Below are 26,381 nucleotides of genomic sequence, written 5' to 3'. Positions count from 1 at the left end.
CACAGCTGCAGGATCTGCATTTCCCCTTGTTGAATTTCAGATGGTTCTTCTCTACCCAACTCCCCAAGCTGTTGAGGTCCCTCTGAAGGGCTATACATCCCTCTGAGGTATCAGCCAGTCCTCTGACTTTTGTATCAACATTGAACTTGCTGAGGAGGCATCTGCTCTTTCACCCAATCATTGATGAGCAAGTTATACAACACTGGGCCCCACAGAGAACCCTGGGGGAACACCACTAGTGCCAGGTCTCCAACCTTACTCCGCGCTACTGATCACAAGCCTCCGGGATCTGCCACTCAGGCAGTTCTCAATCCAACCCACCGTCCAACTCACTTTTCTTGAGTCTGCCTATGAGGATATTGTGAGGGAAAAGCAAGGTGGGCAAAGAAGAATTTTGCTTGCTTCCCTGAGTACAGACTGCCCTTCACTTGCTTCTCACTTCACAACTGGTACCTGCTCTTTGCCAGGGGATGGATAGAGGATCTCCTTTCTGTTGGCTGCTCCTGTCTTATGCTCTGCTTGGGATGCCAGAGCATGGTTCCACCAGTCTATGTCCCTCTCTGATTTTCTAGTACTTCTCAGCCTTTAGTTTGTCTACCAGGCTGGGCAGGTCTTCCACCTGGCCATATCTGATGCAGCTGCCCATCACTGGAACAATCCACTGACAGGCTCAGGCACTAGCTACAGCCTGAAGCTTGGGTGGCTACATGGGGGTTTTTTGGGACTTCAGTCTGAGTCACTGCAACTCTTTTGGTGAGTTTAGGGGACTCAGTTCCCTGCTGAGTGGACACCACATATTTGAGTTCTCTCAGCAACTGTAATGACCAGAAACTGGTCAAGCTGCCTGCGCGGCTGCGCCCTTCCTGTTCTGTGTCGTGTTAGGTGTCCCGCGCTCCCTGGAGCCGCTTAAATCTCCTGCGCTGCCCCGGGCAACGCTCCCTCAGCGCCTGAGGGGCCGCCGAGAGCGGGCGGGGCTCGGGGCTGCTGCTCAAGAATCCTCGAACGCGAAAACGCTGTGGAGGGCAGCAGGTTACGAAATCCTCTCTGAGGTCATTCCGTACCATGCTCTCCCACCTGTTTTCTGCTTTGCGTCGCCATTTCGAGGTGAAACCTTCACATAAAAGCCCGACTGTAAGGTAGAGACCCGATCCAGCCCCAACCCCTCTCCACTACCCCACCCCGTCCCTTTAAATGTCCAGGCGCTGCTGGCCCCGCCCTTCCTCCAGCCAATGGTTGTGCAGTTTCTCCTGACGGACGGGCAGTATAACCAATGGAAGGCATCCAGGATGAGCGCCGACGCGGGTGGTTTCAAGCTTCCCTCCCTCTGCTAGGCTGGCCGAGCAGGCGGGATTTTGAGCGGGTGAGCTGCGTACGATAGGCTGCTCGCCATGATGGGCAGCTAAATCGACCGATGGCCGGCCAAGGCGGGGCCGCCGTCTCTCCCCGCGGCGGGGTTGGAGCCGGGCTGTGGAGTGGAGCTGCCGAGTGCCACCATGTTTCAGGGCGCTGAGGCCGAGCCGGCCAAGCCTAGCTCCAGGTAGAGTGGCGGGGGGAAGAGTCTGCGGCGGCGCGGAGTCCTCGGTGGGGCTTTGTTCGGGGGCGAGAGGTGCGGGCTCCGGCTGAGGGCCGTGAGGAGGAGAGGGGGGGCGGGTTGGGGATGTAGGCTCTGGCCGAGGAGATAGGGTCCCCCCTCAGGGGCCTCTTCGCTGTGGCGGGCGGAAGCGCAGCCCCATACCTCCCGTACCGCTGGATAGTAGCCAGCGCACGGCTGATGCCTTCGCCGTGCCTCAGTTTACTTGTCCCGTTCCCCGGGGCCTGGGTGGGGAGTGGCTGCGTTGCGCTCCCGTCGTTGCTGCCTCGGGCTGAGGACGCGCTTGGGGCACACGGGGGGAGCCCCAGGGCCGGGCGGGGGCACCTACGGGTACCGCTCCCGGCCCGACCCCAGAGCTCCTGCAGGGACTCCGGCGCGGGAAGAAGGGCCTAGGGCCGGGGAGCGCCTTCTGCCGCCGTGCTTCTACTCACGGGGAGCGAGGGTGAGCTACTCTCTGTAAAGCTGTGAGGGGGACGATTCAGCACAAACGCCTGCAGAAGCAGATGTCGGCTTGTTTTCGCCCTACGAAGTTGAAGTATATTTCTTTGTTTGGAGGAGTGCAGATACCCTGAATACCGCAGGGCGTGAGTGCAGTGATTAATCCATCTGCGACGCTGTCGCGTGCGGGAAGGAGGAAGGGTTTCGGAATTGACTACAGATCCTTTAAGTTTTCCCGCTTTCTAGTCGCTCCAAGCTGTGACCTGGTTTTAGAAGACTTCTGAGGATGCTCTGTCCTTAGTGTAGTCTCTGAGAAGTGTCTGCTCTCATAGTAATATTGAAATCATGTTTAACGCATCAATTGGGTTTCCCGGCAGACCATTGCAGCGTGTTAGTTAACAGCGAGCAAAAGTTTGCTCCCCGTTGCCGTGTTCGGGGTGTGTTCGTGGTTCCTGAGAGGAGGCTGGAGCCACTCATAGCTCTGTACCAGAGCCCGTGGCAGCAATGCAGGAGCATCCTTTAGCGGTTTGCAGCGTGGTCTCTGAGGCGTTCACTATGATGACTCATGGCCTGGGCCATCAAGGGCAAAGTACCTGGTTTAAAGATACAGCTTATTCTGTTCATTCCCTGAACAAAACTTTGTTTAGTGAGAATGCAAATCCTTTTGCAGTTCTTGGTATGTAGAAGTTGCTCTAAATAAAACTGAGCCTAATTCCAAATCCCTGCAGCAATCACCACCAGCTGTGGAAGTGGGGAAAAAAAAGTCTTCCTAGTGTGAAAATCTTGTCTAGAAAATTATAAACAAGTGCTTGCATTTTGAGAACTTAATAATACTGGGGTATTACTGTTAGAAATAAATGATGCTAAGAAGGTTTTAAGTGAAAGCTTTCATCTTAATTGTCCAGTGAAACGTGTTGCTAGTGATCCTGTTAGTGTGTACAGTGATAGAGCAAGCAACTAGTTGGCTGAATCAAATTAACTGCCTAGTTTTATTTTCGTAAACTTTAACAATGACACGTTGTATTTTTAAGGAAGTTTTGCTTTTTCAAAGTAAAACTTGGAGCTATTTGTCTAAGAGCTTCTAGAAGCAAAGCAGGACAGAGTTGTATCATTCTGCTGTTGTGCGCTATAAAGATGCGTTGTGTTAAAATACTCTCCATTCATCCTGTGTATGAGCAATTTCACAACTACTGCAAAGAGCTGACAATGATACATTTAACCATCTTGGAAATGTAATACTCATGATGTTCCTCTACTCCCGTCGGGGCCACTGCAGAGTATCATGGAGCTTTCAGATCAAGAGCATGGTTGCGTAACACAGCTTGCTGTTTGTATGTGACTGAGGTGTTTAATGAGCCACGAGTCTTTATTGATCCCACAGCAGGAGCACCCCAGGACCTATGGTCTTGTTTTAGAGCCTGTGGTTCCAAACCTCAACACCTGCTTTCTGCTAGTTTCTTATGTATAATGCAGATCTACTGTATTAGAACAGTCTGAAAACTGGTAAAACTTCAGTGTTTAACTTTCTGGCAGGATTAAAAAAAATTATGTAAAGGGTGTCTTGAAGTAGTGGATAAGCCTTCCATAGGTGGGCTGAAAGGCTTAATGGGGAAAGGGCATTCAAATTCAAGTGTGTTAGAACGTAGGGGATTAAAAAAAGATCAGAAGAACTAATTAAAATTCTTCAAATCTGCCAGAAGAGAACAAAGCAATTAGTAGGGGCTTTTAAACTTGCAGAATAGGGCTCTGGATTTAGCTGTTTTAGAGGAGTTCACAAACTTCTGGTCTGCTGGAGGGGAGGGGGAGCAAGGCAGATTTAGATTTTGTAGAAGACAAAGGGTTGTTTTTCCACAGTTTGAAAGAAAAAAACAACACCTTCCCAAAGGAAGAAAGACCCAGCATACCTGGCTACAAGAAAGAATAATATCTCGATATAATAAACTGGCATAATACTGATGTAAACTAAAATTACTATAAAGTTATAATTATAAATTACTATAAACTAAAGTTACTATACAGCATATGTTAAATTTGTGTGTACTCTGTTAAAGCAGCTCATCTTGGCTTGCTGAGTTTAGTGTGCTGTTTTCCTTCGGTAAGATTTACAGGTGAAATCTGATTTTCTTACTTAGTGTGGGGGGTCTGCATGCCTCACTGCTCTAGCACTGAGTATGTGGTAGTACACTGAGCAGTGCTCTTAGAGGCTACACGAAAGAAAATAGCTTCCTAGTCTCACACATATTTGGTTGGAGGGAACGAGTGCAAAGCCCTGTCCTCTTTGTTGGCATCAGCTGATGGACTTTGTTGCTATATTTCAAGGTTATTTTTGGCAATTCCTGTGAATGACTTTGTATTAGTTCGAATTTTATTAACCTGGTATTGCTGCCATTTGAACATTTATGTAATGCTTGGAAGGTTCCCAGCATTTCAAAGCTCTTGAAATTGAGGTGGTAAATCCACTCTGTGTATGTAGAGTCAAGACATTATTTTGTGTGATGCTAGCAGAAAAAGTACTTTTGCTGATTTCCACCTTGTAAGCACCACCAGTGATGCCTCTGGTTAATTTATTCACTAGTAGGGTTTTCTTAGTGTGGATGCTAAGCTGAAAATAAGAGGACAGTAGAAGATTAATCAGTGTAGGATTTATTTTGCTTAAGTTTCTTTACTGAATTATCGAGACTTTTAATCTTAAAATGGATTTTCTCTAGAATTTCTTTCTGTAAGAGCTCTTAAAACCCACTGCAGGAATGAGAAGTAATTTGATTCTTATGACTGGCTATTTTTCTTAAACAAAAAAAAAATTCTGAATGTAGTTATTTTATTCTTCTCTTCTATGCTTGTAGGCATGTGTTAAGAAAACAGTGTGGTAAATTGAATGAATCTGGGGTGTAAGAGACTCCAGCTGTAAAAACAAGTTTTTACTTCCTTTCAGTCTCTTTGCTGGTATACTTAGTGTAGTTGGAATGCAAGAAAGACTAAATGCAGTTAAAAAATAGATGAAAAGAATAGGAAAAGTCAAAAATCATTTAAATTATGTGAGAGGAGTCAATTTTAAGACGCCCCTTCCCAAATGACTTTTTTTGTGGAGTTCCCTTTTCCTTTAGTGTCCCCACTTTAAATATTTAAACTACCTCATGGTTTCTGGACCGTTTTATTGATTAAAATACATAATTTACCCATACAATTTATGCTTTAATAGTGGGTTTAAGTCTTCTAAAATACATGGAGAGCACAGAGGCAAACTGAATCTGTAGTCTGTTGGATGCTTAAATTGTAAATAAATAAGCTTTCTATGATCTAACCTGTGTTTTGGACAAGGACTTTTCCTGTCTGCTGAAATTCTAGTTATTCCTTAAGCTAAAGGTGTTTATTAAGTCCACAGTGATACCAAGGATTAAAATACTGAAATTGGCCAGCAAAGGCCAATACTAAGGCTAATACTGTCTACATAAACTATTCCCAGACTGTTGGGATTGCACGAGAGAGATGGGACTGCTGAGAGATGTATTAAAGCATGATTTATTGCTCTTATCTTCTACAGTCTCATGAAGGGTGAGAACGTCTTCACGGCATAAGCCAGTAGTCACAAGATCTCTAGTTACCACGCCTTTTAAAGATTATTATCCAATAAACTACTGCCACAAAGAATGTTTATGTCTTTAACCCAATAGTTAATTATTTTGTTTTACATGTTTTTGCTCCAGTGTGGACTTTTTAAACTAATCATATAATGACACACAAACTTGCAGAACTACACCTTAAAACTTCTTATTACCTTTATAACTACTTCCATATCTTAAACTTTAAACTCTAAAACTTTCCACTACCTAGCTTAACATGTTTCTACTTAAACTACAAATCCACATTCTTGCTTCTAGTCTCTAAATCCAGACGTCTTTTCCAAGGTCTCAGAGCAAACGCTGTATTCATTTCTAAGTCTAGGCCTGTAGGTGCAAGGTTTTGAGAATTTTCTGTGCCTTGATTTCTCACAGCAGACTAAAAGAGGAGCTTTTTTCTCCTTCCCAAAAGGCCTAAAACTGCTTTCTGGATCTTGAGATCTGAAATGTACACAAAGCTAATTTTCTGACAGAGCAGACAAATATCTCTACTTTTGTGAAATTAAATCTTAAACTGGAGTAGATCTTGGCACCAAGAGGAACCCCATTTTTTGCTTGGCATAGCTCGGCTGTAATGATGTGCTGCTGTCACAGGGTTCAAGAGAGGAGGGGTTGTAGTAATTCGCTGACATTTGAATTATGTTCAGGTAGGGTGGGATCAAGATCTTGCAATCTGTAACTGTTCTCTTGGTTTAAAAACAAAGGTTACTTTAGGTTCCAGTTCAAGATTTCAGATTAGTATAATTGAGTTACTACTTTTGTTCAGCTGCTAAGACTGTGAGCGATTGGTAGATATAACTGTAAAATTTATTTTTTGATACAGAATCCCAAAATCATTAAGATTGGAAAAGCCCTCTAAGATCATGGAGTTCAACCTTTGACTGCTTGTCAACTAGACTAGAGCATTTTGTGCCATATTCCGTCATTTTGTGAATGCTTCCAGGGATGGTGACTCTACCACTGCCCCAGACAGCCCATTCCAATGTTTAACAACCCTTCCTGTGAAGAAATTCCTCCTGATGTCCAGTCTGCCCTCCCCTGGCACAACTTGAGGCTGTTTCCTGTTGTCCTGTCCCTGTTCCCTGGGAGCAGAGCCCACCACTCCCCCTGGCTGCCCCCTTCTTTTCTCCAGGCTGAGCCTCCCCCAGCTGCTTCAGCCACTCCTCATTAGACTTATGCTCCAGAGCCTTCCCCAGCTCCGTTCTCTTCTCTGGATATGCTCCAGCCACTTAAGATCTCTCTTGTTATGAGGGGCCCAAAACTGCCCCTACAATTTCAGATGCCTTACCAGTGCCCAGAGGTTACTGTCCTTGTCCTGGTGGCCACATTCATCCTGGTACAGGCCAGGATGTCACTGGCCCTCTTGCTTACCTGGGCACACCCAGCTCTTGTTCAGGCACTGTCAACCAGCACCCCTAGGTCCTTTTTTTTTTGCTGAACTTCTTTCCAGACATATTTAGGTATTCGTCTGTTTTCCTGAGCTTTTTCTGTTAATTTTCCAATTAATTCCATTATTCTATTCCCAAATAGTAGTTTGATTCCTTTTTGGGGCAGAACCTGTAAGCTGTTGAACAAGACATAAGCATTAACTATGGGAATACTGCTGAAGGACAGGCATGACTTCTGTTGTAAACTCCAATTTTTCTGCAGTTCCATTTGATATCCTCTGGTGCAAAGCTTTAGTTTTAATGGATTTGCAGCTTGACCGCTAAAGAATTGGCTTTTTGGTATTCTATCTCTATCTCTCCATTCTAAACTGCAGCAGCTATTATGATAACTGATGGTTGAGACTAGCAAATTTTTTAGTAGTTATGAAATGTCTACCTTTATTTAAAAGTTAGTGGGTTTGAAATTGTATTATAGGTTCAAAGTTGGCATGTAATTTAGCAGAAAGTCTTGATTCTTGTAATGGTTATTTTTAAAATCCTAACCATCATAAGGCTTCTCTTAATCTCTGTTGTTTCTGGAACACCACAGATAGCGTAGCCATTTGTGTAGGTGGCAGTGTTAGGATCATTCCATGTAGTCACAGATACCCTAATGATCAAGTTGACTGACCAGGAGGTGGGCAATACTTGTGGTGAGCTTGAGAATATTAAAACAGCTCTTGAAAAGTAGATACTTCATGGCCATAGCAGAATTACCTAAATTAAAATGAGGATAGTTACATATAAAGAGAGAATGGGATGGGTACATCAAATAGGTTGAATGCTATAAATTTTAAATGAACTTTTATATCTCGTTTGTCATTCTGTGCTGTAGGGTGTTGAAGCCCCCAGGGGGAGATTCTAATAATCTCTTTGGGAGTACAGAAGAAGTGTCTTCTTCAAGCAAGCCGCACCGGATGGCGTCCAATATCTTTGGAGCATCAGAACAACCTCAGAACATTCCAAAAAGAACAAACCCTCCAGGTAAAAACTGCCCCCTCTTCCTGTGTGGCTGGGCTCTGAATTGCAGCATAGAATGGTTTTGTGTTCTTAAACTGGGAACACTGGGATCTGTCTCTTTATGTTGCATTTTTATATACTGTGTAGGTTTGAATAACAAATCTCTTCAGACTTCTGAATATAAGAATATATCAGTGATCTGCATGTTCACAGACTGTTTAGCACATCATTCAAGTCTTAATGCTTTCCAAATTGAGGTTCTAAGAAATGATGAAAGGAAACCACTTCAGTTGTAGACCTGTATCAGCCGTTAGCTGAATTTGAGATCCACAGTTGTAACAAAGGATTTCAACTAGGCAAATTCGACAAAGTTCCTAGGCAGCAGGGTTGTAGAAGTCCTTGAATTACATATATATATGTACTTCCTTTTTTTTAATATTGTCTGATAAAACTAATCTAGAAAAAAGTCTTAATAACTGCCTTGCAGGAGGAAAAGAAAGTGGTATTTTTGAGGACTCTAGTTCTGCTCAGCCTCGTCCACGCATGAATCCACCTGGTGGGAAGACAAGCGATATCTTTGGGTCTCCTGTCTCTCCCAGCATTGTGCGAGCACATCCAAACAAACCCAAGGTATTTGTACTTCTCTTGCTGTCAGATCAAGAAGCCAGCAGTCCTGTTGTGCTCTGTCATGTATCTGTGCTCTCCCTGAGAACAGAACTGAATGTGCATGGCGTGACTTTGAGTTAGACAGTTATTACCAAAGTCTCTTTGACAGCTTGTGTCCTTGTTTAGGGCAAATTTGTGAGAGAACCCCTGAATGGGGTCCCTCTGGAAAGCAAACCCAAATGGCCTCTCCCCCCAACCAGTCCAGAAAAAGGAGTTCCTCGGAGAAAAGTGGATAAAGCTATTTATTTAACAAACAAAATGCTCACAAGCACTTTATTCATTAAAGAATTAATAATATGAAACAATAAAACCTCTCATTGGTCTGAAGTGGGAATGGTAAATTCAGAAAGTCCTTGCTTGTGGGTAGCTCAGTTTGCTCAGTCTCTTATCAGTTCCTCCAGTGCCCAAGGTGGTGCAGGCATGAGATGTGGGTGTCTCTCTGGGGTTTTCAGTCCAGGATAGTACTAAACAGTCCCAAGATGTAGTGGTTTTAGTGTTTATTCTTTTTCTGTGGGAGAGAGATTAGGAGAAAAGCAAAGCAGGCTTAAGCTTTAAAATGAACAAAATAGTTTTATTAACACACACTAAAAGAATGAAAGAAAAAAAAAAGTTGGGAAAAAGAAAACTAAAACAGAATGAAACTTAAAAATACTCTTCCCTCCCTCTACAAACTATTAACTTTCTTATAAAACAACATAGAAAGACACAACTTGTGATTTTCAGTCAGTTTCACTATTTAAACAATCATTCATTACTTCAGGAGAAGAGTCTCTCTAGAGTATTATGGAGACATTTGCTACAAGACAAAAATAGTTCAGTAGCTCCCAGTGTCCCAATCTGCAACTGCCCGGAGTTTTTGCAGATTGTGATGTTCTGTTAGCAGTCTTCCTTTTTGGCCACCTATGAGCCTCTCAATGGATTTGGGGTACTGTTTACAAATGCTTCTTCTAATATAAAATTATCTTTGTTTCAAAGGCTGAGACCTCCTCTTAACCCAGGAGCGGGGGCTTCAAAGCTCTCAATTAAATCTCAACACATCAGTTCTCAGTTTTGATTAGAATTAGAATTCTCCCCAACAACTCCAAGATGCTACAAAGAACAGTCCATTTCTCCATAGTTTACCCCAGAGAAGTCCGGTAAAAAATGCCCACTTCTTCAATCCTATTCCAATAATATTATCAGTTCTTTCATTTCTAATCCACTGATTTAATGCGGTGTCTGGTCTACGTACCCTCTGTTTCCTTTCTCTCAAGGAAGGGTTGTGCTTCGGAAGCTCCATGTTTCCAGGAAAGGCTTGAATCTGCCCAGGCCTGCAGTGGCCATGTGCTCCCTGCCCAGGCTGCAGGGCTGTAGAGATGCAAAGCTGCGCCAACAGGGGAAGCCGGTGGAGGTCCTCTCTTCCACCCCTGGGTCTCGTCCAGGGCGGCCAGCTCGGAGCTGCCACAAAGCTGTAAGCACGTGGCATTGCTGAGCTGTTCTTTTTTCTTCTTCCTGCTGGCAGCCAGGAGAAAAAGGCTCAGCCCGAGCCTCTCTCTCTCCATGCAGGCAGCAGCTCCTGGAGGCCTGGCTGGGCCTGACCCGGGCCCCTGGCTGCCCATGATGTTACCTCATGGCCAGCTCCACAGAAAGAGACCGATCTGCCAGAGATGAGAGTTTTAAATGTCCTTTCCGAAGTCACATTGGCATTTTCATTGGTTAAATTAGCTACCAATATCTTGGCTAGCTTTCTGATAGGTCCCTGTCCTCCCCCCCACAGCAACTCTAAGGTCCTGGCAGGGAAACACATTCCACATTTCTCTGTAACTAGAAAATAAAACTGTGCCAACCCATGATACAAGAAAAAGAAAGAAAACAGTCCAAAGAGCTTCTCTGCCTCAGCTAGCTAAAAATAACTAAGAGCAAAGCAGGTCTCCGTGCCACTGCTTGTCCATGCCTCACACAAGCACAGTCCAGGAGCAGAGGAAGGAATGCTGTTTTCAAACAAACTCCACGCGTCTTCTTTCTCCCCTTCGCTCTCAGTACTAGTCTCGCAGCAGTGATTCTCTCTCTCATCAGGATTTCATGAGTCCCTGCTTCATGCTCCTCAAGGTTGCTCGTCCATGATGATCCTCCCCATAACAGCTAACCCCCTCTTTTAACTCACCCATCCTTATTGGATATAGCTGTTACTCAGCAGGGGCAAGGCTATACTGGTTAATTAGCACAGGTGTTACTTAGTCTTAAAGGTACAGAACTTAACATACAGCATAAACAGAACAGACAACTGGGGATACAAGCGTCAAAAAGTCACCCCAGGACTGCTTGTTATTTTGGGTGTATCAGATTTCTGCAGTGTATTGTAAAAGTATTAATTAGACTGTAGATGTGCATAAAAAAAAAAAGAAAAAAAGCCTTTGATCTTTCTCGTAAATGAAAGTAAGTGAGCTGGAGCTCCTGACAGAGCCAAGAGGCATTTAAACTGGATAGGGAGGAGATATTTCTTCTTATTCTGCAGTTTGGCAGATGTGATTTTGATGCAGACTTGGAAAGTTGGTGAGCTACAGTCATAAACTCCAGTAAGCTACAGTCATAAAACCTTTGTGAGGCCTGGCTGTGCACTTCGCCTCTCTTATATACATGTATCTACAGTCAAGTTGAAAGCACTTGAACAGATTAGGTTTAAGTCATCAACAGTGAAAAAGTCAACTTAGGATCAGTGGTGTCAGGCCCAGCAGGTACTTGATTTGTACAAGACAAAGGTGTCTCTTAGTATAGCGTTATAGTTGTTACACGTAGGTTATGCAGTTGAGTTTTGATCTTAAAGCTGGTATGTGTAATAGTTGCTTGTAGTTATGACCGCATCTGGGTTTGGAAAAAGCAGGATACATTACCAGTTACTGTATTTAAGTGCTCTATATGCAGATTTACGACCTGCTGCCTTGCTCTAAGTAAATACTAATAAGTGAGTAGCTATTACGGTGATAATGTTTCCAGCATGTCAAACAGCATGAAAAGGTTAACATCCTGTGAAACTGATGTGGTTTAGGAATGGTATTCCTCAGTTTAGTGTTCCCACTGAAAACACTCTAAAACATGCACTACTCATGCTCCCCTTCCCCCTGTGGCTGGGGAGGGAAATTGGAGGTAAAAGGTAAAAATCACAGGTTGAGATAAGAACAATTTACCAGAAATAGCAGTGGGATAAGAAAACAGTAGCAGCAACAAAACTAATAATGGAGTGTGCAAGAAGGATGAACGGTTCTCACGGTACCCAAACCGCTCAGCCACCACTGCTTCCCCCACACATCTGCACATGATGTGGTACAGAATAAGCTCCAGGTCCAGCCATGCCCTCCCTGGCTACTGCAGAAATTGATCCCATACTGTCTGGAACCAGGACAGAAATTGTCATTGTGCTGAAAACGGTCTGGTTTTTCCTGGAAGCTTAGGAAGAACGGATCAGTCCAATTTAACTTTCTTGCCTTTGTTTTTTCCCCCCTTAAATTTAAGGTGTTTGGTAGAGTGCTTTCTTTTTATGCATGTTCTGAATAGTGTCTGGGTCCATATGAAAGGATGAGGAGGAAAAATAAGATTTTGGAAGCTAGGTTTTTGCAGGAGTAGTGCTGTTGGTGTAGAAGGCTTGCCTTTGTTTCTCTGTCCCCTTTATTGGGATGATTGCTCTTTCTTTTTAGTTACATTTTAGAAATGTAACTTTATTTCCCATTAATTCCTGACTAAATGGAGGACACCATTGTGGAAATTCTTATGTCATTATTTAAAGCGTTGGAATTGCAGGAGATACTGAGGTGGAAAGAATACAACATATTTATAAAAAATACTGCAAATTGAGTTTTGTGGGTGGAAAAACACACTTCTCTGAAGTGTGGCCGTGTATTTCCAACAGTCAGTTCAGATTGTTGGGGAATAGGTCTTTAAATGTTTTGAATATTACTTGTCTGTTGGGATACTTCCTGAAGACAGGAATTGCTGTGTACAAATAGGGTCTTCAAGGGCTGCTTGTATTATAGTTGTGTGTACCAACTTCTCCTGCATGATAGCAGGTGCTTGACAGGAATGGTAATTCCTGACCTTAAAATCAATCCTTAAGGTTGGAGAAGGCCTCTAAAATTGAGTCTGGCACTTAACCCACTGCTATGCTTACCGTTTTGATGATCTAATGTAGCCTCTTCATCCATGTTTCAATGAATTGTCTTAGATATGCACCTTGCCATAAAATAATAGATTTGTGCCCCTGCTTTTGGGGTTCTGAAGAAGTGGAGGGGGTGAAGGGCTACACACAGCTTGCTTTTATTTGATCAGTGATCTATAAACTTAGAAATGAAGCAAAACTTTGAGAAGGAATTTGTGAAAGCTTGCTGTTTGAGAACAATAATACACTAAGATAGTTTTTGATTTCTTTGCAGGATCACATTGTCTTAAAAGAAGAGGAAATACCAAAGAAGCCAGAAGGTCAGCAAGAGAAATTATTTTCTTTCTTCTCTTTGGGAAGATAAGCTATGAGGAAGTTTCTTGTGCTTCTGCTTAAACACTAGCCTTAGACTCATGTTTTTAGGATAATATGAGTGAAAAGTTTAGTGGGAAATCTAATCGCTTGTCTCAGAGAAATGGTTCTCTTCCCCTTATTGAGGAGAACACGTGAGTGAGTCATGATACTCTTTGTCTGTGTGTTTAGACTTTGTGTGTATATGCAGATATGTATGGAATCTGTGTATGGCAAAACATCAGGTATTCTTCTTATTTTTCAGTTACCTCTTCCTCTCTTGCCATCTCATTCAAATGGCTAATTTTGGCCTTCTGTAGTTGTAAATAATAAACAGCTGACTGACAAAATGTATTATTGCTCAGTTAATTGCTAAAGAATGATGGGAACCTTGCATTCCAGCTTAGTATAAAAGGACTGATTGGTACGTTGTATCTCTTAATTGCCTGCAACTGCCAAAAATAATTCTGAATGTGTATTGCTCAGTCTTCATATCCTTGTAAAGATTTCTGAAGGAAGAGAGGAATTGTTGTGAAAAGTTAAATTATTTTCTTAGCATGTTTTCTTCAGGAAAAATGAACAGGTAATGAGAAAGCTTGGTGTGCTATGGATGGGAGATGGGAAATAATGCAGCTGACAGAAGATGAGGCACTTTGTGCACTACAGAATAGTAAGTGATCTGATGACCTAATCTGTTTTCTTTAATGCAGCTACAGAAAATATCAAACCACACCTGGAAGATGGGGGCGAGAAAAAAACTCTGGGCAAAGAGGAGCGATGCAAGGAGCCAGAAGCCAAGATAGACAATCACGAACCCCGACTAGGGCCAAGACCACGCTCACACAACAAAGTCCTCAATCCGCCAGGGGGGAAATCCAGCATTGCATTCTATTAGGGTCATCATGTCACTGTCACTAATGGAGAAACTCTTGTCTGTGCTGGTGAGGTCAGTTTATACACTACTGTGTGTGAATAGATTCTTAGGCAGATGGATGAGGGTTATGTTAGAGTGCACAGGAAGGATAGCCAGGTGATTTGGGGAGGAAGGGCTGGGGAGGGAATGGGTGCCTTGTGGAAGATGTGAGTATTGGCCTGCCTAGTTGGGTGGCAGAGCCAGATATTAGTGTAACTTTGTGAAAAATAGTGCTACTTAGTGGTGAGTTCCTCAGACTTTAGGTTCTTAGCTAGCTTGTGGTTCAGGATGCTCTTGTGGAATCAGGCTTATTCATACAGTCAACGTGTCAAACATTGTGAATGGGAAGGGTCCTGGAGGTCACACGTGAAGATTCTGAAGTACAGCAGGTAGGATGGGCTTTCCCCTAGGCCATGGGATGCAGCTTCACAGTGTGAGCTGACTGACAGTCATGTGAATATAAATATGTTCCACTGGAAGAAGTAGTGTTGCCATAGTTAAGAGTGTCATCAGTCATTGCTTCTTTTTTCCTTTCTTGCTTGCAGCACATGATTGCTGATACAAGGACAAAATAATGCTGAAAGTTTCTTTCATACTCATAAACTCTCATATGTTTGTGAAGATTGTGGCCTTCCCCTCCCTAGGTATTCAGGTCTTTTGGATGCCTGTAGTAATTTGCTGATTACCAACCCTTCACATGTGGGAGTCCAACTGCTGTTTATGTTTTCTGGTAAAGATGTGGGTGCAAACAATATGGTTTTATGGTACTCTTTGAAAAGACGCAACTTGGAAATTTATAGTTAACCATGGAGAATATGCTGAGGTGTCAGCCAGGTCACTCTGGCCCAGCCTGTGTAGAAAGGGCTTAGCTTCACAGGTTTTCACTTGGCTCCCCATGGAAACCAGGACTGTTCTCCTGCCTCCACCACACTGAATTTCCTGTTGGTTTTGCTTGTGCTGAGTCTGTTAGTGAATTCACCTATCTTTCATCAGCCTTATCTTTGCCTTTGACTGTCTCAGATTTTTGTTGGTAAGGTTGGGAGAGCTATGTGAGTTCTCCCAACCTAGATCTGTAGTTGATTTTGCTGTAGATTACCTTAGTTGGAAAAACCAAGCCAGCACAAACAGAAGGTTTGTATTACTAAAATCTGTCATAAATCATGTTTGGAAGATGTGCATGTTTTGCACAGATGTTTTTGGGGGAGGGTTTGTTCTCTGAATGGATTTTATTATCATATCCAGAGTTTTGACATATGAATGTTAACTCTAGGTGCTTACTGTTAAATATATTGAATACTGACCTTTTAAATCTGACATATCAAAGCAGGAGTTGTTCAGGTACACCAAAGAACAAGTGGCCTTATTGTGTATATCCACTGCTGTTCTAGCCCACATTCCCTGGGAACTGCTGCCATTGTGACAGGATGCTCGGCCAGGTGCTAAACCTCTCTGTGATTGTAATGCTTCCTAGGTCGTGTAGTTCTCTTGTGTCAGCAGCAGTGGGTGACTGCTTTAAGACTTAGTTGCCTTTTCAAATAGTGAAACATACGGGGCAGTGCTAGAATAGAAACAACTATTGAAAGTAGGGATTTAAATGCCTTTGTACCTTTCAGATTGGTTTGGAGCTGCCTGTTAATTTCCCCCCCAGGGAAAACAAGGCAGTAGTTCAAACTGCAACCCTTGAATGAACTTTATTACTTCCAAACATGTATTTCTTAACAGCTCTTCCTGAGTCTGTGCTCTCCAGCCTCTGGCTGAGTCTCAGACACATTAGCCATTTCAGTTCCTTGTTCCAGTACTTCACAGGAAGCTGTCATGTAGAAAAGTCAACCAGAGGCTGCTTTCTACATTGCAGGTTCTGGTGTAGCTGATGCTATATGCAATACCAAGCATTTGGCATCTTTTAGTACCTGATGTGCATTGGCTTCAGTGCCTGTCTTTTAAAGAGCAACTTCTAACTAGGCCTTAAATTAGTTAAACTGTATTAATTTTCTTGCATTTCTTTCTTGGGAATCTAAACAATGTTTTCAACTCTTCAAGTAAGATTGATCTGAGCATTTCTCTGGGACAAGGGGATTGGAAATCAAATGGCAGAACATGCAGTTATCAATAAACCTCTGTATTTTGTTACTTCATTGTGTGCTGTAGATGCCTGCTTTTATAAATTGGTCAGTACTCTGTTTCACCATAGATACACTGGTGAATTTTACTGTCTGAAAAATTGCACATATATTTTCAGGCCTTTTGTACATGACACTGTGCTCAGGAGTTGTGACATCCTGCCTAAGGCTGCCCGTGAGACAGACACCTCTTATCCCTGGGGAGGGGTAGGACAATAGCAAGAGCTCAGCTTAATGCCTTTTTGTGGGAAACGTTCCATGACACTCTGTACCACACTGGGATTCTGTTATGTTCTTCAGCAATATTGTAAACAGAATTAAATATTCAAATATTTTAAATATTTAAGGCTATTTGTAGGAAAACATTCCCCTTGAGCACAGGCTATTCTTTATGTGGAAAAGTTGTAGCCTCACTTGTGTGTTTCTAGTGAGTGCATAAAACATGTGCCAGACTTGGATCACTCCCTTCTGCCTTGGCTGACAGAGGAGGGAACTGCAGCTACTGATACTGCAGTTGTGGGTGAGCTGGATACAGTGGCCTCTCAGCCAGGATTGTTGTATGTCTGTGACACTCATGCCTGAGCTTCTAGGCTGTGATGCTCTCTGAGAGCCTCTCAGCCAGCCCTCACTCCTACGGTGACATCTGTGTTTGGCCATTTACAGTTTGGAACTCTCCTCTGAAGCATGTCCAGTTTGGGTGGGATCTGCATAGTGTGGGAATGTGGCAATCAATGTCCTTGATAGATAGCACATTAGTAATGAAGGACTGTCTTTCCTTTGAGCTGCGGCCAACAGTAGACTGCAGTATAGCTCTACTTTGCAACTGTATGTGTTACCTCATTGCTTTCCCCCAATCTGCCAATTTGTACTAAACACTTTGGATAGAACGTTACCTGAGTTGCTCTTTCAGTCTGGGAAGGAAAATGATGGTGTCCATAGTAAGCTTAGCCTGGGAAGTGGTTAAAAGAGGACTTGCATGCTTTCATGAGTCGTGTGGTTCTAGGCATATCTGCTGCTTAGTCCCTAAACATATTACCATGGCTGTCCTGTACAAGACTTCACAGCTCTAGTGAACAGCCTAGCTGCAGTGTATCATCCCTCCTGATCCCCATGCATGCCAGTTAACCCAGATCATGCATGTTTTTCCTAGTGAGGACTGCTTGTTACTGAGCAAAACTTTTTAAGCAAGCACTGTCTGATACTGTCTTATCTGTTGCATCACTGCATCAAACCCTGCATTGCACTCTTAGTGAGGAAGATTTATGTCCTCTCTGTTGGTGTTTTAAGCAGTATTACTGTGAGGTTTTTGAATTATTTATACAGACTAATCAGACTTGGAATATCCAAAGTACATTCTTGGGGCTTGTCTAGTGAGAGAAGATATGTAAAGTAGTGATGTTTGGAGGCAATTAATTAAGCACTATATGAGTAACTGCTGTAGTATGTTCCCTGGAAGGTTGTCAGAGTTGCTTATGTACAATATGATCACACCAGATGTCCAAGTGTCTTGGGTGATTGTGTGGTGGAGCTGGCCATACAGCAATTTGTCCAAGCCCCTGATGTGCCTCTTGTTAAATTTCAGCTTGAAGCTCTGCTGAAACCGTTATTGCTTCCCTTTGGAAAAGGTGATGGATTAAATGTCATTGAGACTGGAATTTTCCATTGTTTCCTCTAAGGCAAAGACTGGTCACAGCATCCTGCCTCGGGGGGAGACTTGGTCACATGTCCAAGCTTTCATTACTGGTTATCAGCTGTACAAGGAGTGGACTGGGTAACAATTCATTGCTGGCTGAAAACTGATGCCCAGAAGTCTTACAGCAGGCTAAGTTGGCTGCCTAGACTGTGCCCAGTCACCACTGCTCTCTTTGAACATAGTTGGTGAGCAGGAAGAGGCAGATTTAAATTATTGGGCTAAATTAGCAGCCCTGATTATTTTTGTGGTTTTATCTTTCTTCTGGGAATGAAGACATTCTCATCTTGAATTGGCTTTCCGTTTCTTTCAAGTTCCTTACATTGCTAACAGGACAACCTCTTCTTCCTCAAGCAGGTCAAAATACTCCCCATAGCCTGCAAGAATGCAGGAATTTGCTTTATTCATCAACCTCTCTAGGTCCAGCTTGCCTTCTAATTGTGGTGTCTTACTCACTGCTTTCTTCCTCCCTCCTACACATACAGATATATGAAATATTAGCTGTGCTGCCTCTGGTTTCTCCATGACCCCTCCTCTGCTGCTTGGGTGTGTGCTATGTGCCACTTAAGCTAAAACCACAGACCACTCTGTGTCCAGGTGTATCAGAAGCACAGGGGCCTGTTGTAGTAACAGGAACTTAACATTTTGTGCCAGGTTCTTCTTAAAGATCATAAAGATGATGGCTTTTTCTCCACTGTCTCCTCCCACAGACTTACATAAATGTGTGCTCTACTGTGTCAGCGTTTAACATTCTATCTGCTGGGAGCATGAAGGGCAACACAAGTCCAACTCAGTGTGAACTGCCTGAACTAATGTCCACTTTCAGGCTTCAGTCTATATATTTTGCAAGTCTCAATCCACTGTGTCTTTGGTGAGAGGAATGTTTGGCCAGAGAATATGTGCAGCCTAAATGTTAAGGCCCAGGTTGTTTAAGGCTGGGGCCAGTGTAAGGGGTGGGAGTTTCAGTTACCCATAATCATGGTAAGTGCGACACTACAAAAGTTAAACAAAAAACCCCTTGATTGTTTCCTTCCATTTCTTGTAGCATGTTCACCTCTGTGAATGCCATCCTTTTGTGACAAGCTCAGCTAAAGTATGAGAGCCATACAATTGCCTTTTTGAAAGCTCAGAGCTGAGCTCTGGTATCCCAGCTGTGGGTGTCCAGCAAAAATGGGGAAGACAGGCAAAGTGAAGGTGGCTTCCTGGTCATCAAGGGGTCATTACTGAAAAAAGCTGGGTAAGAGTAATCGATCAGTGTGCCCGGTGGAGGTGAGCAGGTAGTCAGGGTCATCATCTCCCTCCTTTCTGTTACGTCAGCTTTGAGCTTTTTCCATGTGAGCTGAAAGACAGGAGCAATCCGTCCAGAAGAACGCTGCCTTATTAGAAGCTCCAGTAGAGTCTTCCCACCCTGAAGATGGTCTTTGTGCAAGAGACCCAAAGGTCACCAAAGTGTCCCCGCATCTTCAGATTCTGTGACAGGGCTTTTATGAGCAAGTGCAAGGATCTTTGTTCAATAGTTTCTATAAAACCCTCTCTAGCCAACAGAAGTTCTCAATATAGGCAGTGAACACATGAGAGGGACAGGAATGCTTCCCAGTGGCACCCAACAGAGCAGGCAGTGAGGCTTTTGTGCTACACCAGTGAGAACCTAGTTAACTGTTGGCAGACTTTAAGGAAAGTATGCCACAACTCTTCTTTAAATCAGAAGAGTGAAGTTTCTTTTCTGTTAATTTGGAGGTAGATTGTGTGATGTCAAACAGGAATGGTTGGCTTTTGAGCAAGCTTCTTCCATGAAGGAGCAAGTACAGGATTTTGAGTGGTTATCCCAGCATTTGTTACAGCACCAACCCCCTTTGAGTTTAGCTGCTGCATCACATGGAATAAATTAAGAAAGTTGGTGGCTTCAGCAAACCAGGCTGAAGTCACTGCTTTTAAGCCAGGGTATTAACACACAAATCAGTTCTGAACACATATTTTCTTCGGTTTGCAAGTCTCCAACATTAGTTTACAGCCCTGCTGCATGTGGTTTTTCATAATTACAGCGGAAATTCATCATGGGATTTTTCCTCTGAAAAAATGGACTGAAGAGTAGTGCAGCAAGTGGAAGCCTAAGGATAATTTGAAGCCACAGTCTAGCAGTAGTCTGATTTGCCAGCTGTGTTAAAATACTGATGAGGCCTTACATGGAGCACAGTGTGCAGTTCTGGCCTCCCTTAGTAGAAGACAGATGTGATTAAGGGAATGCAGTGATGGGCCACAAAGGTGATAAAGGGACTGGAGCATCTGTCGCAGCAGGAGGGGCTGAGAGAGGTGGGGCTGCTCAAGAAGGCTCTGGGAGATCTGACCAGTGTGCTCAAGTACCTGCTGGGAAGGAACAAGGATGAGGGGGCCAGACTCTGCTCTGGACAGGAGGCAATAGGCACATGGGAAACCACACAGATTTCCATCTGAACACAAGGATGCACATTTTTCCTGCAAGGGGTCAGCCACTGGGACAGGTGGCCCAGAGAGGCTGCAGAGTCTCCATCCATGGAGACATTCAAACTCTCTTTGCTCTGTGCTCTGCTTTCTGCTCTCTGTTGGTTCTTTAGATGTGTTACTAAGCAAAGACCTCAGGCTTGCAGAGCCAGTGACTTCAACCTGTGGCTGTGAAACCTGCTCAGCAGGATACCAGGGCAGCAGTAATATGCCATCCAGATGTAGGAGTGTAGCCACAATACAGCTACAGTTGAGAACTCAGAGCAGCAAAGGAGAAAGTCTGCCAGGGGAGGCACAGACATGAATGCCAGGAGAGCGAAGACTGGCAGAGTCAGCATGGTACAGACAACAGCAAGGACACCTCTCAGTCCAGTGTACTCCTGGTGAAGGGAACGAACAGAAAGTCTTCCAGGGGACCCTGCTTCTCATGGGTCCTAGTGGCACATGGGGCTGTGCAAAGTCGGCTGGCAGGAGTGGCAGTGATGTGCATGTCCTGGCTGTTGGCAGTGTAGCAGACCAGCTGTTCTACCTCTTGCATACCTCTGAACTGAGACTGAAATGTTACTAGGTGTCCAGTACTCAAGCAAAACCCCAGGCTTTAACAAAGGCAAAAACATCATTATACCATGACAATTATGGAAAGAAGATATGTAAGCTGTTTGACAAAACAGGGCCTGATTGCATGCAGATTGTCCTTTCCCATTGACTTGCAAAGCTTATCCCAGTTCTTTCTGTTTCAGTCTCAGACTTCCCAAAACACACAGCCATGTACCATGGGTTGATGCTACCATAGCATAATTGCAGGATGGAGGTAAAAACAGAATGTTACATCTTGTAATTTAAGTCAAGCTAAGGTGCATCTTGCAGTTTGCAAGAATATAAAGGACTCCTTGTTCAGCCACAACAGGTGAAGTTCTGTTTGAGGAAGCTGTAGCAGACATTTCAAAAAATCAGGAAGAAGTTATCAGTGAGTGCTTCATGGTTTGGGTACTCACAATTAATATGTCAACTGCTGTGGAGAGAATGAGGGAACTATCATACACTGCCCCAAAAATGTAAGTGGATGCCTGCTGACTTTAGAATATTCATTCTGGATGAATTTGCTAAAAATAAAATGAGGCAAATAAAATAAAATACTTAGTATTCTTGATCTGGTTATTTTGATAGAAAGTAAGTTTGAGCACATGCATATGGGCCGGAAGGTTTGAATGAGAGGACTTGTAGACAAGCTTGAATCCATCTAATTTGTAGTGCCAAGCCTTTAGTGGTTTACTTTCTTTTTAATTAGTGCACACCACAGAGGAGCTGGTATTTTCAGACACTTTCAAGACTTCTGCAAGTGCAGAGTGAAACTGCAGGTTAAAGTTGAGCATCTGTTTCCTATCTCAGCACAGCTCACAGCAGCAATGTGCCATCACCTGTCCCAATCACATGGGTGAAGTTTTAAGACCTCTTTTAAGAGGTTAAAAGCCTTATCAGTTCAAGGGGGCAAATGCTGAGGGGCAGGACCATGGTTTAAAAATAATCCAGCAGCAAAGATCAGCATCTGTACTGAACATCTGCATTTGAGAAATACTAGGAATTGCTCCAGGAAATTCCTTTAAGGAGATCTGCTTACAGCAAAGACAAACAAACAAAAAACCAAACAACCAACCCACTGTCAAAAACAGCCTTTCAGCTTTGTTAGGAACATGCAGAAATTTCATTAAACTTCCTCAAATTCGTTATGGAATTTACACTCATTCAGTTAAACAGCTTTCACAGAGGTTTATTTAAAAATCTTGTAGCTACTTAAATTTGATTTGGCTGTCTGTATGGCCACTTCCCATCAGTTGTCATGCTGATGATGTTTCTTTCCTCCTCATTCCACAGTGGCCTCTTTCAAATGACTAGTGAAATACTATCAAAATAATTTTATTTCTTTTACTGCATGCCTTACCTAATATAAAAGTGCATCCTCAGTATGTGACAGAAGCTGCTGCGTCATCCACAAAATGGAACAAAGCAGCAAAACAAGTCTGACAGAGCCCCAGGACAAGCAGGAGTCTCAATTTAGATGGCCAGGTTGCTGCTTTCTTTTAAGCAAATGCAGGCATTAAAAAGGAAGTCTGAAGTTCTCACCCAGATACAAAGACTTCCTCCTGTACAAACCCAGGCTGAGCAAGCCCAGTTGAATTCCAGACACAGCAGAGTGCAGCAGCTGCAGGGCAGAGCTGCCTCGCCTGTGAAGTTGACACCCCACCCCGCTCAGGAGATGTTACATTTGTCAGAGTTTTGGAGACAGGCACACGACAACACAGCAAAGGTCATGTAACAGCAGCCCTTGACTAAGGAATGCCCCCTTTATAGGGGGTTCAAAAATTCCTGCACTTGAGCGCTGGACTGGTCAGGGGCTCAGCACTGCCCAGCTCCCTTGGCCAATGATACGTCTGCGTTCAGGATTGAATAGGATTGGCTGGGATCTCCTGTTTGAGTCCAACCTAGCTTTGGCTTATCCCAGGACTTGTTTACTTCTACTCTTTAACAAACTAGGCTAGTCGCGTTGGGTTTGTTATGGCCAGTTTTATCTGTGCAGCTTACAGACCAGCTGTAGCTGTGACCAGGAGACACCCACTTGGCTGGTCTATCACAAAGATGAAATGTCTATGGGCTCTTTTTTAAATGGAATATTTCTTCCCCTTCACCCAGATCCTTCTGATCCTCCTTTGTCAGTGTTTGAAGCTTTAAATATTGGATGAATCATTTTCCTTTTAGGTATTTTTGCAGCATTTCAGAAGCTTCTCTCATCTTTGAAGGGAAAAAAAGGTTGAAGAACCCTCAAACCTTTAGGTGTTAAAGGCATGGTTCTCCACATTTCTTGAGTGGAAGGAACAAGTCTATTACCCCTGTATTTCCCAGTCCACCCAAAATCAAGGTCTGCAAGGCTGTGTCGGCTTGTCAGTCAGCGGGCCACAGCCATAGAACAATACCTGGTATCTGCCACAATGGGGAAGACTCAGTTGTAGAAGAACCTGATGGTGAGGACCAGGAGCCAGTAAGGAAGCGGAAGGTGCTGGATGTCCTTAATCTGCTGCAAAGACAAGATGTGCCCTCATTCCTCAGGAAAATAGCCCAGCTTCACACCAGCGTCACTTTCTGTAAGCCACTGAAGTGCACAAGAGATTTAAGAAGTAATGGCAGGTAGAAGGGAAATGGTCATGCACCTCTAAGTGAAATTTGAACTGTGCTGACTCTAAAACATTCCTTCTTTAACACTATCCAATAAAAAAACCAAAAAGGCTTTCTTATTTTTATGAAGGTTCTGGCTGCAAGAGACTGTTTTGAGCACAGCGGAAAGGTACAGTATAAACAGGAGTCACAACACAACTACAGAAACCAGTTGAGACAACTGTCATGAGAAGGAAACCATCTAATAGATCGAAGTGACATAAAAATTGAAGAACAAAGTTGTTTGTAATGCTTGTTCCTAGACAGAATGCAAGGAGGAATTGAAGATAAGGGCTGGGAAGAGATAGTTCAGTACTGCCCAGATTAGCTATTTCCTGTCCTGGATCCTGTGAGCCAGAAAGCAGTTCAGAGGGAGGCTACCAGCTGGTTTTGTGCACAAGATGCTCCTCTGAGCCTACAGTCAGAAAGTAACTGGCTCAGAAAGCTATTCCGAGTGCTCCCTGAGCTCTCTGGAAGGCTTTAGGCAGGGAACTCTTGGCTGGTGGCTCACAGGTGTGATCTCAGCTCTGCTCTGCAGGGTTGAACCAAGGGGTGCAAATGCCCTCTCCTGGCCAGGCCTGGCTCCGGTTGCTGCAGCCTTCCCTGCACTCTGGTGGCAGTGCTTCTGCGTCTGGGGTTTCCACGATAGAGATGGAAAAGCACCACATACCTTTTTTTTTTTTTTTTTTTTCTTTTCCCTTTTTTTTATGAATAACACCATCCAAGCCCAGCTACCATCTTTATCTAGTATACTGACTGTAAGGGCTGAAACAAACCCCAGCACACAGAACAGGCTCCCTGGGAAAAACAAGAGGTGTTAGAAATTCCTTGGAGTGGAGAGCACTGAATGACAAACCCCAGTGCATGTAAAATGCTGAATTCTCCATGGCTCCTATTGCACCACCCTGTCACAATCTCTGAGCTCTGCCCACTGAGCTCCCATGGCTGCAGGACTGCCTGAGGCTAGTGAGGCTAAAGCCACCTGATTCTCTCAGGCAGAGCTGTGGCTAGACTCCTCCTCACCTGCAGCAGAACTGTGCAATAAACGCAAGGTAAAAGCAAGGTAGACATTGGGAAACTTCCCTGGTCCCCAGAGCAGGGGAGGCATTTCACGGCTGTACAGGAAGCCAGGCTGTACATCTTTATTGTGTGACCTGCTGCAGTTACCACAACAGTGGCCTGTTGAGCGCAGGCAGCTCCAGAGGAGTGAGTCTGGTTATGCTGCCTACACCAAAGAAAGTTTGGTGGTGGTCATGTGCTGTAGACATCCTTCTCAGAAGGAGTTCTGTACTCATTTTGTTTTCCAAAGAGCCATAACAGCTTCTGAGATGAATGCACACTTTATCTGATATATTGACCACTTTGTGGGCTACAGAAGTCACTGTTCGGTGCTTGCAAATGCTGCCTTGAGCACAAAACTAAATGTCAGACAGGATGTGACACCCCCTGCCCACAGCTTTCTCTCTGAGAGCTGGAATCAGAGGACACCAATCCGGGTTCAACTTCTGCAAGAGATTTATCTCTTTTGTGTGGGTGATGGCCCTTATTGCCTTGTTTTGTAAATAACACATTTCTATAATCACTGCTTCTTTGTACACATCACCATTCTAGCAGAGTACTCATGTGTCATTTAACTTTTTTCTTTCCACTTGAGATAGATCTTGTCTCACTGCTCCAAAAAGAGGAGAGAAGCTCAATTCTTCTAAATATACAAGCCCTAAACTTAGTCACACTAAGAAATGTGCAATTCAGGTTCTGCTTCTCAGTAATTTAAACATGCAATTTCAATCAGCCATGTGCAAGGCAGCTTCTGCTGGGACCTGTACAGACACTGCTGCAGAATCAGCAGGTTCTGCTGGACAAAGTACAGAATAGCAAACACATTTTATTCCTGTCTCTTTCACTCCGAAGTTTCTATTTTGTGGGAGTAGTCCTGTATTAAGTACTGACTATCTGTGACTGCAGATGTTAAAATATGTCAAGAAAACAAAACTGTCAGGCTGACACTAGAGAGTTAGAGTGGGTTTTCTGGCATCAGTACAGAAAACACCATTCATTGCACACAGAAAGCAACAGGAAAAGTGGAAAATCATGTGCCACTTCCTGCTTACCTCACTACCTCTTTCAGGTTCTTTTAATCATTGGACAAAACAGGTTGGCGTGGGTCTAGAAAACACCAAAGAAATTCACCTCCCAAGACTGTCCACTGCATTCCAAACTTTGTCTCAATCTGCTCAGTGAAGAAGAAATTGAGGACACTCCCAAGACAAGAGAAAGTCAATCCAAATGCCAGTGCCAGCTGCTTCCCCTTGAACCAGAAGGCTGTGATAACGATTCTGCACAACTTACAGAAGTGAAAAATCCTCTCTTGAACAGACAGGCTTGACCAAGAGCATGGCACAGAAGCAGCAGCTCTCTCAAGCTGGAGAGCTCAGGATTGGAAGATGCTCTACACATGCCAAGAGGAGGCATATGCCAGAGGAAGTATGTGCTAGCCTCATAGTCTATTTAAAAATGTACTAAATTATGCAGAAGCATGGGAGGTGAACTTATCCCTCCTATAAGGCAAGCAAAGATAACTTCAAAGGCGGAGAAATCCTATGTCAGTCCCTACCCTTGAGAGAATGACAAACTTGTTAGAGGGGTAGACTTAAACATTTCAGCACGCATTAAACAAAGGAGCAGTAGCCTGCAACAACACAAGTCCCTAGGGAAGAGCAGGTGAAGCTGACTGGTAGGACAAGGGTCTAGAAGGCAAAAATGTATCATGACTGGTGAGATGTAAATGTGAAAA

At 43.7% G+C, this 26,381-nt stretch overlaps 1 protein-coding gene and 1 pseudogene across 1 annotated transcript; one reads left to right on the top strand and one right to left on the bottom strand.

Moving 5' to 3' along the window:
* The first annotated feature begins 1,346 nt into the window (after nt 1–1,346).
* On the top strand, nt 1,347–16,227 carry JPT2 (Jupiter microtubule associated homolog 2). The gene is made up of 5 exons (XM_040079231.2): nt 1,347–1,537; nt 7,909–8,057; nt 8,521–8,663; nt 13,103–13,148; nt 13,890–16,227. The coding sequence occupies exons 1-5, from the start codon at nt 1,494–1,496 to the stop codon at nt 14,072–14,074; spliced, it is 567 nt and encodes a 188-aa protein (XP_039935165.1). The 5' UTR covers nt 1,347–1,493; the 3' UTR covers nt 14,075–16,227.
* Nucleotides 16,228–18,220: 1,993 nt separating this feature from the next.
* The window catches only part of LOC120759780 (major facilitator superfamily domain-containing protein 1-like), a 33,264-nt pseudogene continuing 25,103 nt past the window's right edge, over nt 18,221–26,381 (bottom strand).

Source organism: Hirundo rustica, chromosome 15 (genome assembly GCF_015227805.2).
Source record: "Hirundo rustica isolate bHirRus1 chromosome 15, bHirRus1.pri.v3, whole genome shotgun sequence".
NCBI classification, from domain to species: Eukaryota; Metazoa; Chordata; class Aves; order Passeriformes; family Hirundinidae; genus Hirundo; species Hirundo rustica.
Note: the sequence above shows the minus strand (reverse complement) of the source record. Positions and strands in the feature narration are given on the sequence as shown.

What these genes read in the sequence shown, in the direction of transcription:
- JPT2 (XM_040079231.2), top strand. Translation starts at nt 1,494, where the DNA reads ATGTTTCAGGGCGCTGAGGCCGAGCCGGCCAAGCCTAGCTCCAG. An exon ending in CCGGCCAAGCCTAGCTCCAG is followed by an intron (nt 1,538 to 7,908) that starts GTAGAGTGGCGG and finishes TCTGTGCTGTAG; the next exon opens with GGTGTTGAAGCCCCCAGGGG. An exon ending in AATACCAAAGAAGCCAGAAG is followed by an intron (nt 13,149 to 13,889) that starts GTCAGCAAGAGA and finishes TCTTTAATGCAG; the next exon opens with CTACAGAAAATATCAAACCA.